Source organism: Protomyctophum bolini (genome assembly GCF_963924005.1).
Source record: "Protomyctophum bolini genome assembly, chromosome: 16".
NCBI lineage: Eukaryota > Metazoa > Chordata > Actinopteri > Myctophiformes > Myctophidae > Protomyctophum > Protomyctophum bolini.
In genome coordinates, this window is record NC_137877.1 from 35978863 (window position 1) to 35992597 (window position 13735).

At 43.1% G+C, this 13735-nt stretch overlaps 1 protein-coding gene across 2 annotated transcripts in view; it reads left to right on the forward strand.

Annotated features, from left to right (window-relative positions):
• cacnb4a (calcium channel, voltage-dependent, beta 4a subunit) overlaps positions 1–13735 on the forward strand; it is a gene marked incomplete at both ends in the record, with an annotated part of 36306 nt that overhangs the window by 19855 nt on the left and 2716 nt on the right. For both annotated transcript variants that reach the window (XM_080786073.1, XM_080786074.1), the window contains 7 exons: positions 6452–6571; positions 8008–8130; positions 8695–8822; positions 10463–10527; positions 10754–10773; positions 11812–11892; positions 13587–13645. In XM_080786073.1, coding sequence (XP_080642199.1) covers positions 6452–6571; positions 8008–8130; positions 8695–8822; positions 10463–10527; positions 10754–10773; positions 11812–11892; positions 13587–13645 — 596 coding nt within the window. The remainder of the gene's footprint in view (positions 1–6451; positions 6572–8007; positions 8131–8694; positions 8823–10462; positions 10528–10753; positions 10774–11811; positions 11893–13586; positions 13646–13735) is intronic.

Here is a 13735-nt window from a genome sequence, read left to right on the forward strand (position 1 = left end):
ATTGAACAAACACGTAAATGTTTACTATATAATAGTGCTTTAACCTTTTAACAAACGCTTTGTCTACACCAAATCTCTTAAAAATAGGATGTGCGTAACCTTTGATGCCTTATGACTGCCCCACGTTATTCAGTTGTTGTTCTTGTGAGTGATTTTGGAATGTCCATACCAGCATACAATTCAATAACAAAATATGTCTAAAATTGGGAGGATTTAGTTTATGTAAAAAAAGCTTCTTAAGAAAGTTGGCTTCTCAAAAAATAGAATCAACGCATCACAGTTTGTTTACTAAGACCAAGATACGGTATTTATACTCACCAACTCGATCTCACTTCTGAAGAGGGTGGTTGAGCATTGCATCTAAAATGCTCTTTGATCTTTGATATGTTCAGGTTTACAGTAAATGTGATGCCTCGACTCACACCAGCTGACAAATTGACTTAGAACTGGGCCATGTTCGACTTCATCCTGCTCTGGTAAACTAACCACAGCATTGACATTATGCAAAATTGTTGTTGGGTTGTTTTACATATCTTTTATTGGAAGCTTGCATTCCATATTTGTGTGAGCTGAGGTATACTGAAATGAAATATTCTGCCTAAGAATATGAATATGAAGATGAACCAACTGCTTCTTGATGGGAGGGACCCTGCAGGAGGTCTGGAGAAGGCCGTTTCAAAAGAAGGGTTTGGAAATGCTGGCCTTTTGAGTCCCTGGGACTGGGAGCTAGAGTATAAATGAGGCTTAATCTGAGGTCAAATCTAAAAACGAAAGGTGTTTACATTTGGAAACACACCAGTGGTGTATCAGACACTTTGTAGCTACACTAGGCCTATGCATTATCTGGAGTGTGAACTGAAAATCCCTGCCATGAAAGTTGTAGGCTGCAGGCTAGGCATGGAGCCGACTCTATGCATGGAGAACTGCAGGCATGGAGGAGAAATGAAGCTCTGCATGTAGAGACTTCCACCTCTTCAACGAGCATTTCTCCTGATGAGACTTGGAGGCAGGCTGGGGAAGGGGCAGGGTGTGGCCATTGCAGAGACCCAAGGAGAAGATGGGGATAGGAGGAGGAAGGCAGCTGGTGTAGGACTCCTCGGAGTGGGTGGACGAGCAACAGCTGCTGATCTTCGATTCCTTGGATGAGCAAAAGGAGAGCGACGATACCGCCTCTGCAGAGATGTGGAGACTCTGGAGAGGCACTCTCGCAGTAGGTGGATGAGCAACAGCTGCTGGGCTGGGGTGGGAACTCCTTGCAGGAGTGGCAGAGTGAAGACACCTCCTCTACAAATGTGTTGGGAGGCAGATGGGGAGGTGGGGGAGGCAGAGGTAGAGTGGGAGGAGGCAGCTGTGAAGCACAGGGTTTGATGCAGCTGATGCACTTGGGGCCCCCATTGGTGGGCAGAGAGGAGTGGTCCAACAGCTTCAGAGGCATAACCTTGATTGGTTCTACAATGTACGAGTCATCTGAACCTACTTCCAGCAGACAGGTCATCTTATGCTTTAGAGTAATATCATGATAAGTAAAGCGGTTCGTGTGAGGGTTGGGAGAAGAGCTACGACAACTCTTTAGACAGAGCAAAAGACCCAGAGACAGACACAGGACCAGGGACACCACCAGGTAACTCTGCTGGTCCGATACCTCTCTCTGCAGCTGGCCCAATGTATCAGTGAGGTTGAGCACCAGCTTGGTCGTGTTCTGCAGCTGACTTTGTAGAACATGAATGAAAGCTGTCTGCTTCTGGTCCCGCTCCTCAGCAATACTGGTTGTGTTTTGCAGTTTATTGATGGTCTTGTTAAAAGCTTTCTGCATCTCCTCCATCTGCTTACGGTACCTCTGGCTGAGTTCCTCCAGGTATCTGCTTGACAGACTCATATTCATCTCCAGGGATTTGATCCTGTTGTTCAGCCTCATGAACACGCTCTCTTTCTGACTTGAGTCATGCACAGTTCCAGTGTTCAGCAGACCTCCACCATTTCCATGACCTTCCCCCTTGCTATCATGATCCATGGCACTCTGCAGCTCCCCATACAAGTCTGTAGCAATCTGGTGGATTTTACCATTGCCATTTGTGCTCAGAAGCAGGTCGTCCATCGAGTCTGCCCGATGGGGCTCTTTGGTGTGGGTGAACAAGTCAACTTGTTCCCCTTGAGTCTGGGAAGCCTGGGGGCTGTGCATCTGTGATTCCCAGTTGTCCAAGCCTGACCTGAGCCCGTCCATGTGAGAGTCTGGCTGTGGGATGGCTGTGGGCAGCTCAGTGGGAGGGGGGATCATGTCTGCAGGTCTGATGGCTGTGGGAATTTGTAGGGCTGCTTGCTCTTCGATGGGACAGACCAGAAAGTCTGCAGAGGCCGACTCAGAGGCCAGAGGCTGAAGAGGAGAGTTGGGGCTGATGGTTAGGGTGACACTGCAAGACTTTTGCGTCTCTGGAACTGGTATTACCTGGAGGGTTGGGTGGGGGTCAGGGTTCAGGGCTGTGTCTTTAATGTGAGGTAGTGTGTTGTCCTCCTGGGTGGGCAGTGTCAGGGAGGCATATGAGAGGCTGTGAGTAGGGATAGCGGTGGTTCTACTGAGCTCAAGCAGGATGTCTGTGTTCGAGTCAGGGGTGTGATCGATGGGGTGCACACTCATGGTGTGGGCCTCTGCAGGGGGGTTGACCTCGATCTGATCCATCTCTGGTTCTGGGACACTCTCTGTGAGTGGAAGGGCTTCCTCCGGGGGGCACATGCTGGGGGCAGTGATATGTGTTTGCGTAGGTGCAGGGGTGTCCATGTGAGCATGAGGCATGCATGTTTGAGCATTCATGTTCCACTGTCTGAGGCTGGGCTGCCTCTCCATGGCCAGCCGGACGGAGCACCATTGATGCAGCAGCTCCGGTAGTGTGGCCATGCAGGACAGAGAAAGAGACGACTTGCGCGAGAGAGGACAGTACACCTGGCTCTCCCTCCGTCTCCTCCTCGCCTCCCTTCTCATCTGCTCCTCCTGCTCTTCTTCCTCCTTATTGTACCCCTCGTGTTCTTCTATCTCTGTGGTCCACCTGGGATCCTCCACCTCCTCGTCTAACTCCCCTTCCTGGTCCTCCACAAGAGTGATAATCTGTCTCTCCTCCGGGGAGTTAAATGAGGACACTCGCGAGACAGACACCTCCTGGAACACTGACTGTCCGGTTTCTGTTGTCTTCAATGTAGCAGCACACAGTGCAGCAGTTGGTGTGGGTGTGAGAGGTATTGATGAGTTCCCCTCAAGCTTATTCTGCACCCCTGTTGTAGCACTGGCTATTATGTGCCATCCACCATCCAGCTCTGGCTTTCTCCCCAGCACATTGGTAGCAATGTTGTTGAGCATGTTTGAGATGGCATTGGTGGTGAAGTCAAGCAGGTTCTTAGTGGCCTTGTCCTCAGGTGGTTGGTAACCAGGTAGGTGGTCATCATTGTCCTCCAAGTACTCCAGTCTCTCTGACGGATACTGGGAGTCTGTTATCTCTTCGTACTCCTCTACCATACTGGTGCCAAAAACCCTGATGAGACTGAGGGGACAGTAATGCTCTGATCCAAAGTGGGAGAGAAGCTCAACCTTTATGTACTTGGTGAACATCTTCACATATTTTCCGTAAAGATGTTCGTCCAATGGGAAGCTTTGAACAGTGCGCTCATCACGTCCATGGAATGTACCCAGCTTCACCCAATTATTGGTTGGATACCTGTCACTGATGGACACCAGAAAGTCTTTAGGTGTGGATGAGAAGAGTTCGAAGTTAGCAAAGTCCAGCTGCTTCACTTGAATATTCTCACAGAGCTCTATGACAAACCAAAGTTTGTTGCCGCACGGATTCAGCATGTAAAGATCCATGTCCTCCTTTAGAATTGCGGAGGTACTCTTGGCTTGATTGTTAGCAGCAAGTACCTTGGCTCCACACTTCACAGAGGCATAATTATTCTTGAAGGTTTTCTGCACTTTCCTCACTGGTTGGGGCCTGCCATTGGTTGAGGTATGTAGAGACTGACTCTTTTCCTTCTCTACCTCCATGACTTGCTTCTTCCACTCATCAAAGGTGGGTATGTCCTCTTCACTGGGCACTGAGGGGTCTGTTTCCTTTCCCACACTGGCATTCACTACCTGCTGATCTTGTTGTGAGTGGGAGGCCACATCACCCTGGTCCAGATCATCTGACAGCCCATGGGCCTGATTCTGCTCCTGGTCCACAGTAACCAGAGAGGTCTGGTCTTCCACTTCTGGACCAGAACTGGGGACCTGCCCTGACTGGGTCTCTTCTATGCCTTCCATAGCCACACCTGTGTGGTCTGGCCTGCCACTATGTGAGGCAGCTGTGTATTGACGCTTTTCTGGGTTTGAAGTTGAATGTGTGGTCGAGCCAGAGATGGGTTGCGTAGGAGGTGCGGCGTAGTTGGGGAGCTCTGGAGCTAGGGCTGGGGAGTCTGTGGAGCTCTGGACCTGGGCAGTAGTTGTGTCTGTGGCTGGGGTGGGGTTGGGGGTGGAAGGTGCTGGAGGCGCCTGGTCATGTTCATGGTTATAGGGCTCTGGCTCAGCAGCAGCCGTAAGTACCTCTTCAGAATGGACTTCCTCCTCCACTATCTCTGCCTCTATTGGATTCACAGTCTGTTCATTATTGCCTTGTATTTTTTGTGTTGACAGCTGCTCTAAGATAACTGGCCTCTGTTTCTCCTCTCCAAAATCATATAATATGTTTGACGGACATTCTTCCACCACCCTTTGCTGTGTCGAGTCCTGCTCCTGGTTTTGGTCACGTGGGTCGCAGTCTCTAGTAGACTGACCTGGACCGGAAAATAACTGCTCTGAACAATACACATGTTGACAGGGGTACCAGCACAGGAGAGCTATAATTAGGGACAACGTAAAAACATGGAACATCTTCATTATCTTTACTGTGATCAAACTTTCTGTTTGGGTATAATAGCAAAAAGGACATTTCATCTATAAGTCATCTATGACTCTATGTCATCAATGCTGTGACGTCAATACAGTGTCATCTCCGTATTTGGGCAGTTAAAATATATATAATATGCATCAATTGAGTTTTTGCCATAACCTGATTGTTACAAGATATTATTGTGTAGACATCCTTGTTGACAAGGTGGAAGGCATGAATGAAAATTACTGTTTTCCTCTGATTTGGCTCCCTCACTGACTGTAGATCCATTATGTATGCTCTTCTGCAGATACAAACTTGTGTTGGAATTTGTTACATTAACATTTTGTCAGTTCCAAATGTTTAGTGTGCTGCCGTGCCAGTAGGCCAAGGAAGTACGAGTACCTATTTGCAGGTCTATAGGAGGCAGATCGGTCTACACACGGGTCTATCTGTCTGTATGTCTGTGTCTCTCCAGGTCTGATTTTGCAAACCATTGGACCAATCGGCACCAAATTAATTGTGCACACTGCCAGTAGCCTTTCAATAGGGATTAGTATTTTAGTGAAAAGGCTAGCCTCATTTATGGACAGAAAGTCACAGGGTTTCCCTTTCAGACAGACACTGTTCTCTAGTCCAGGGGATCTTAACGTTTTTGGCCGGGGACCCCCGAAAAAGCTTTGGCAATGTCTCGGGACCCCTGCCCCGCCCCCTCCCGACCCCCAATATAAATTGACTGCTACAATAACCTTAATAATAGAGACAATACACCATAAATAAATACTGAAACCAGATAATAATCATTAGGGAGATGTTTGCATGTACTATGTGTACTATATGTAAACTCTTAATTTCCTTCTTTTTTGGGGGGGGCCCCTCCAAAATAATTTGGCAAACCCCCGAGGGGTTGCGAGTCGCGACCCACACGTTGAGAACCCCTGCTCTACTCTACAGTTCTCTTCCACAAACTCGGAGCGCAGATCTCATAGTGTATATCATTATTTTAACACATATTGTTTAGCACTTTCTTCCTTTTTATGGTCTACAATTTAGACCATAATTGATTTAGACTCTAAATCAATTATATAGATTAATAAAATAATCATACGTATAATTGGTAGATTAATTAATTAGAAGAAAAAATCACACTGGTGTGAAGTGAGGAGTGAGGAGCGCTCTTATCATCATACGTCATTATACATCATCTCATTCTGGCCAGTCACAATTTGTGTCCTCACTTTTGTCTTCAATGTTTGTGTTTACACACTTTTGTCTTCAATGTTTGTTTACACAGACCCTCAAAGCTGGACATAGCTGGCTAGCGCCCGTAAAAATATTGTTAGTTGTCATGCTGACATAATATCCCCAAACCAAGAATCATAAAGTTACAAAAATAGGTCATATTTTCAACCCTAACCTTACCCAAGCACATAGTATTAGTAATGCTGATCAGTATTGTAATCTCTGAAGGTGAATTATTTAGTTGTTGTATTTGATCTGGCTGAACTAGGCATGCCAATTCTTGTTTATTTAATTGTCCTTTATCTTTTCCTGTTTTCCAGGGTTCAGCTGATTCCTACACAAGCCGACCGTCCGACTCGGATGTGTCCCTTGAGGAAGAGAAGGAGGGGGGCCAACAGGAGAAGGAACAGCAGGCCACCCTCCAGTTGGAGAGGGCCAAGGTATGTCTCAACACTTGGCAAAAACTTTGATTTGGTCACCACCATGCTATCTTGTGGTGGACATTTTCTCAAAATTAGATTTACAAAATAAGTGGTCGATAATGTAATATTACCAGAAACCATAGGCACTAGGCAGTGAATGGGGAAGGCAGCTAATAGGATATTTGACCAACTGCAACTATTATACCATAGGCTTTTTATTTTAAGCACCACATGGTCAATGTTATGATGTAAATAACTTTTTTACATTATTTGACAATTTGGCCAATGTTTGAAACGTTTTTATAGTATCGTTTGTTGATTATTTTTGATGCAGTATAGTCCATTTTAATTTCATTTATTTATGTATTTATTTATTTAGGTATTAAAAGTCCTTAAGTTGTCACTTTACTGTCGTCTGGAGACCCACCTTTCTCTCTCTCTCTCTCTCTCTCTCTCTCTCTCTCATATACTGTAGCAAGCAGTCGCGCTGATTTCCATAGTCGACGTTCACAGTGACAATAATATTACATATTACTACAGTGGTGCACAATAGTCAGTGGCTATTGTATACTTTTATGTACAGGTACAGCAAACCTACATCAGGCAATGAACACGTCCACGTTCTTCCTTCAATGGAGGGGCGTCATTGCGACTTTGCGAATGCATTATCGAAAAGTGGTAACGTTTGCTTGTACTCACCCAATAATTAACTTAGGGTCCGCTGATTGTCCTCTAGTTTCATATCCATTTGACATTTAATGGCAGAAAACGTGCATTTAGTAAAGTATCTCCGCTTTCCCACAAGCTTTATTCTCTCCACTTTCCTCCAGTGAGCACACAAGAATGGGGAAAACAAACACAAATAGGGGCTTTGATGTTGTTGCAGAATAATTAATGACTAGAATGTAAATGTCATCCCGACACTTATTAATTCATACAACGCATGCAGGAAATATTACACTGTGAATATTTTGAGAAGAAATGTATATATTTTTCATAATTTCTTTCTCAAAATCAAAACATAGCCACGGACATGGAAAAATATGTCCGTGTACGGACATGTTGGTGATAATGTTATAAGCAAACAAATAAATGAAAAATAACAATGAACAAGAAAATATGTAAATATAAGATACACATGAAATGAACATTTCATTTTACTTAAGACATATTCAAAGGCTTAAGTTTAGATTTGTGTTCTTATAAAAATATTTTTTTGGTTGCATAATTGCTGATACCGATGCCATAAAAGGTCAGACTCTAGTCGAATGACCACATTGAAACCTCATGGGCAATTTGCAAGACTTATAATATCTGTACACCACACATGGTGAGCTTGTGCAGTTGTGCATCTTTACAGTGGTTCAACACATCATGCATTTTGAATTCATGAAGCAAAACTTGCATGTTGTCTTGTATTTAAAACACATTGAACATACTGCATCATCTCACAGACGAAATCGGTGGCCTTTGCTGTGAGGACCAATGTCAGCTACTGTGGGGCTCTGGATGAAGACGTCCCTGTAGCAGGCACTGCCATATCCTTTGACGCCAAGGACTTCCTGCACATCAAAGAGGTGCTGTACAATCCGGCAGTACTACAACCTAAATCACATTTTTGCACGTTTAGTGTTCCACCACTTAAACACTTTGTTTGACAGCAACATTCTCATGATAGGAAAATAAATATTTCAATATTTGGTTCAATATTTCTCCACTTTAATGATACCAATTGGTATTGTATTTTATATCATTTTAATCGTTGATTAGTCACCTTTACAACGAGGTATAGATTGTAAGGATCGGGTGTTCGTGGAATGAACAACACAGCTAAACCTGTGGGTAGCGTCTCGAAAAAAAGTGGTTGGTATTCATCCTTGCTTTGAGTTGCTTAGTGGATTGGATGATTGCACTCTCACACAGTAATAAGGAAAAAAACACAAAGAAAAACACAAATAGGCCATTTTTACACTTTATATTAATTTTACACAATGTGTAAAGGGGAAAAAAGGAGCAGGACAATGGACAGACCCCTGGGGACCCCCATCAACGAAATATAAAGTAGTTAAGTGGTTAAACCTTCACAGATCCCTTCTCACATTGTAGATTTCCTCTCTGTCTTTTCTCTCATGGATGTCCAGAAGTACAACAATGACTGGTGGATTGGCCGTCTGGTGAAGGAGGGCTGTGACATTGGCTTCATCCCCAGCCCTCTGAAGCTAGAGAATATTCGCCTACAGCAGGAACAGAAGAGGAGTCGTTTCCATAGGTAAAGAGGCTCAGCTGTGAGTGAAGGCAACCATCAATTGGAAACGGACCTTGGAAGGAAGTTCATTAACCACATACCACATGAATCCTTGCGTCCCTACTATGGGCTGAATGTTCGACAAAAATAGTAGATCAACATGCACACAACGCATCATGTGTGATCATCATTGTGAGCTTGTAGATTAGCTATTTATGAGAATGGGTTGAAGGCCTGTTCAACTAAGTAGACACGGTTTAAGTGGAAGTGCTGAGGAAAGATGTGAGAGTCACCAGGTATGGATGGGTTGAGTTTAAATGAACTAAATTGGATACATGGAGGTCATGGGTGTACTGTATATGTGTGTGGGGCGCTAATGATAGAACTAAAAAGTGTAATTTATACTAGTTGTCATACTGAGTGACATCGTCGCGTGACATTGTTGTATGACAAAGATACAAAAGTGTGGCCATCTAAAGAACATACATTGCTGCCGAGTTGCATTTAAATTTTTGGTCAAGCCACACTGTGTTAATAAAAAGCCTAGGGTCAGATAACAGAGGGGACTGGCTAAAGACCAGATTAGTGGACATTATGTAGCAGGAATTATGGGGATAGAAATGGTGAACAAAAACATATGATTGATTGACGCTTCACTGCATTATTGTAGCACTGAAAAAAGTTTGAATCAGCTCATCTTAGTCAGCAAGTGCAGGTTTGCCGGAGGTTGGTTTATATCTTCATGTCGCTGGCTTACATTTAAAATGTTTGACTTGTAGCATGTTGCTTTGTTGCCACTAGTGTGAACGTAGTATCTGTGTGCCTGTTTGTGGCCACAGCAGAATTCTCTTATCAAGCAGGGTGTTGAGTTTCAGACACTAAGGGATTAGAGAATGCCATGTGTCATCATTTCTGTTCATTGAAGATGGTGACAGAAGCAAGGTGGTCTTTCCCACCATTGATTTTAGTCAGCAAATCAGTTGTAATTAGTACATTTTATTGTAAAGCACATTTTACATTTAGTTGAGGTGTCAACAAACAAAATAATAGCCCTTGAAGTCCTTCTGTGTAACATATATTTTAGTAGTCTATAGTAGTCTATATACATTTATGTGAACTGTTTTTGGAAGAAAAAAAAACTATTAACACATTTTCATCTAAAGTTACATGCTCAAAATATGGACACCAGTTTGAAAGTGGTAAAAAAAGCGGCTAATGACCAGTTTGCTCCGTTTGATTGATGTCTGCCTGCTCATCACATTAACACTGTTCTCTATTGCAGTCAGAACTGCAGACTCACTCCCAACCCAAAACTCTTCAGACTCCACCTTCAGACTCCACCTTAGCCCACACACATGCCGTAGCACTAGCCCTAGCCTTGACGACCTTGCAGGCGTACTGTATGAAAAAGCTAAAATTATGTCATTTAGATAGCATACATTATGTAGACAATAGACATACTAGCATTCTATGTATACGTATACTTATAGTTTCATTGTACAGATATTCTACTGTTAGACAAATGTTAGGTTCTTAGCTTACTTATTCTTCTTGATGACTATTACTATGTACAGTATTTGATGTATTACCATGTATTACCATTAAGAGCGTCTGCTAAATGCCTAAATTGTAAATCGTCTATACTTGGTTTTGTATGTTAACAGTAAGTCCACTGGGAATTCCTCCTCCAGTCTTGGAGATACCTTCAAACCAAACCCCAACAATTTGGGTAAGTCCCACAGACTTACGTGTATAGGTCAGTGGAGGAACACACACCTTCACCAGACTCACTAGTGTCACTGTCAATCATTTGCCTTGGTATGTGTGCAGTATTAGCACTAGATACAACCACAACTGTTCAATAACTGTAGCACTAAAGTCATGTAATGTCTGTGTACACACATTGTGACTTGACTTAATTGGATCGATGACCATGTTTTCCTTTTGCTCTACAGGAAAGCAGAAACAGAAAGTGGTGAGTGTAACTCAATACTACTATTGTTCAAAACAATTTAGAAACAAGAAATGATGACATGACAGTCATACATGTCAGGTGAAACATGCACTTTATTATAATCTTTTTAGTAACGTATATGTCTCTGAAATGATGACATACTAGATAGTCATATTGCTTTTGTATTTAAATATAAATATGTATTATGTAATATGTATTTCGGCACGAAGGAAGGTGGTTGACTGGCATAGAATAGTCGGCTGCTGCTGCTATAATATTGTAAGTTCTCTTTGCGTTGCGCATCCCCCCGCCCCCCGACAGATAATCGATCAGATTGCATCTGTAACAGCGCGTCACCAGGCTGTGAGCTGGTTGTCTGCCACGCACCCCCCACCACGATGGCATTGGCTGCGCTGTGCTGTTTCAGCCGTGTTTGGTTTGAAGCTATATCGAGTGACATTCGAACATTGCAAACGTGTCTGTCAAATAACTGTAGTATGCGCCGTGTCAGGGTGAGCTCTTCCTTCCCCGTCACCTCGTTAGTGTGATCATGCTTCTCTGCTGTGTTGCTCTGCACTGTCTGTCTGCAGCCTGCCGTAGTTTCAGAGAAAAGAACGTGCAAAGGCTGCGGCTGAGACAGAAGCTAATGGCTGTACAGAAACAGAAACAGTGCTGGCAAGGCCTTATCAAGCCTCCATAGCAAACAGAGCGATTACAAAGATGCAACACAGCAGGGCTTGTTTATAGCGATATCAGGCACCTTACGATGAGCCTACTCATCGTGCGTGCCCAGCATAATTTATTTATACGACGAGTATACCCGTCCTTAGGATCCAATGTGTTAAAGCTTTACATCTTACATCTACACTAAATAGCTGTATGAAACTTCATAACGTATTGCCATATATTAATGCCATTGTTCTGTGTGTGTGTGTGTGTGTGTGTGTGCGTGTGTGTGTGTGTGTGTGTGTGTGTGTGTGTGTGTGTGTGTGTGTGTGTGTGTGTGTGTGTGTGTGTGTGTGTGTGTCCGTGCGTGCGTGTGTGCATTCACCATTTCAGGCAGAACACATCCCTCCATATGACGTGGTACCCTCCATGAGGCCAGTGGTCCTGGTGGGACCCTCCTTGAAGGGGTATGAGGTAGGACTAGAGCCAGACCAATATATCTGTCACTATATTTGACTTCGGTATTGGCAGTTATGCAGCCGATGTGTCCCAATGTTTAACCACTTTCAACTTGGAGTCCTTATTTTGGGCATGTTATTATAGGTATGAAAGGTTTTCAAAAATGTTTAAAAATGGCAGATATGTGTTGTGAGCTTGTAAATCAGCTTTTTGAAAAATGACATTAAGGACACACTCGGCATCATTGAGAATGTGGGTCCAACACCCCTCAATGTATTTTAGGGCAATATCACGGTATTGTGATGATAATATAGTATTTTTTGGTTTGTTTGTTTGTTTGTATTTTGAAAATACAAAATAGGTCTTTGGTGATTAAAACCAGTAAAAGATAACGCTTAAAGGACAACTGTTTTTTGTATGTATTGCTTTCTATCGTTATAACAAGCCGAGCAAGCCTAAGACCGAGCACGCAGCTGCTCTGAGCTGTGGTCCCCTCTGAGTGTTGTTTTTCTTTTCTTTTCTTTCAGAAAAGCGCTGGTCCATAATTATCCTTACGATAGAAAGCAAAACGTGACATCTTTTATCTCATATTTAAATTATTATCATTACAAAATTATACATGGAAACTAAGTTGTCCTTTTAGTCCTATGACAATATTATGATATGCAAAATCCCAGACAATATCTAGTCATATCACAATATCAATATAATATCAATATATTGCCATACCTCTCTTTTCATTCCCCCTCTCTCTATTTACCACCTTTTACTGTAACCACTTGAAGTCTCTATATACTGTGACCACAGTCCCCCAGGGTTCTATACTTATACTCTTTATTCTCCTTTTTACACCAAATGTCTTTACCTAAAATAGCCAATACAACCTCACAATGCGTCACAGGAGCTTGGAGATCTACACTGAATGTTCATCGAACACAGTCATGCCCAGAAGGATGCTATAGGGTTCATGTGGTTAACTTCAAAACTCTAATAATCAATAGCCACTGGGAACCGCTGGAATAATGGCCAAGGGGGGGGTGCAGTGGGGACGGATTCATTCGTCATAGTATCACAGTCCTCAGCTCTCATGCTGCTGTTGCCGTGGCAACATCTTCCGGGGAAACTACGTCAGTCTGAAGAAGTAGAGCACGGTTTGAAATGAGAAAACACAAGAAGAATGTTATATAGTGCACTAGTAGGTCCGTGAATGAGAATTAATGTTTAATTGTGCACCACATTCTAAACGGACGCCCAGGAGAACAGATTTATTTATTTTTATTTTCATGATTTGACAGCCTTCCTTGTTTATTATCCTCTTTGATTTCCATAGAGCGATGATTCATCATCTGAAAGGCGGCTTGGTTGCAGGCCTTGATATAAAACCTATGAATGATAATTCCACATCATTCTGTGCCTTGGCTTGTGTAACTGCGAAAGGCAGTTCTTGTATATTTTTTCGTCACTTAATTAGGGCCTATCTTTTTTTTATGTTCTTTTGATCTATCAACATGTTCGCCTATGACATGCCCAAAATAGCATAAGGTTGAAAGTGGTTGACTCTACTCCTATTTATTCTCCCTCACTATTCTATTATTTCCGATTTTCTGTCTTATCTTCTTATCTTCTCCCCTTTCTATCATCCATCTTCACTCCTTCTCTTATCCCATGCTCATCTTCTCACTTCGCCATGCCATGGTTCATGGATGTAGGTGACAGATATGATGCAGAAAGCACTATTTGACTTCCTGAAGCACAGGTTTGACGGGAGGTGAGTAATTGGTTGTTTGAGCAGGCAAGAGTAAAACAAACTAATAGATTAGACTACTCGTCATGGCTAATATACTTTGTTGCTAATATA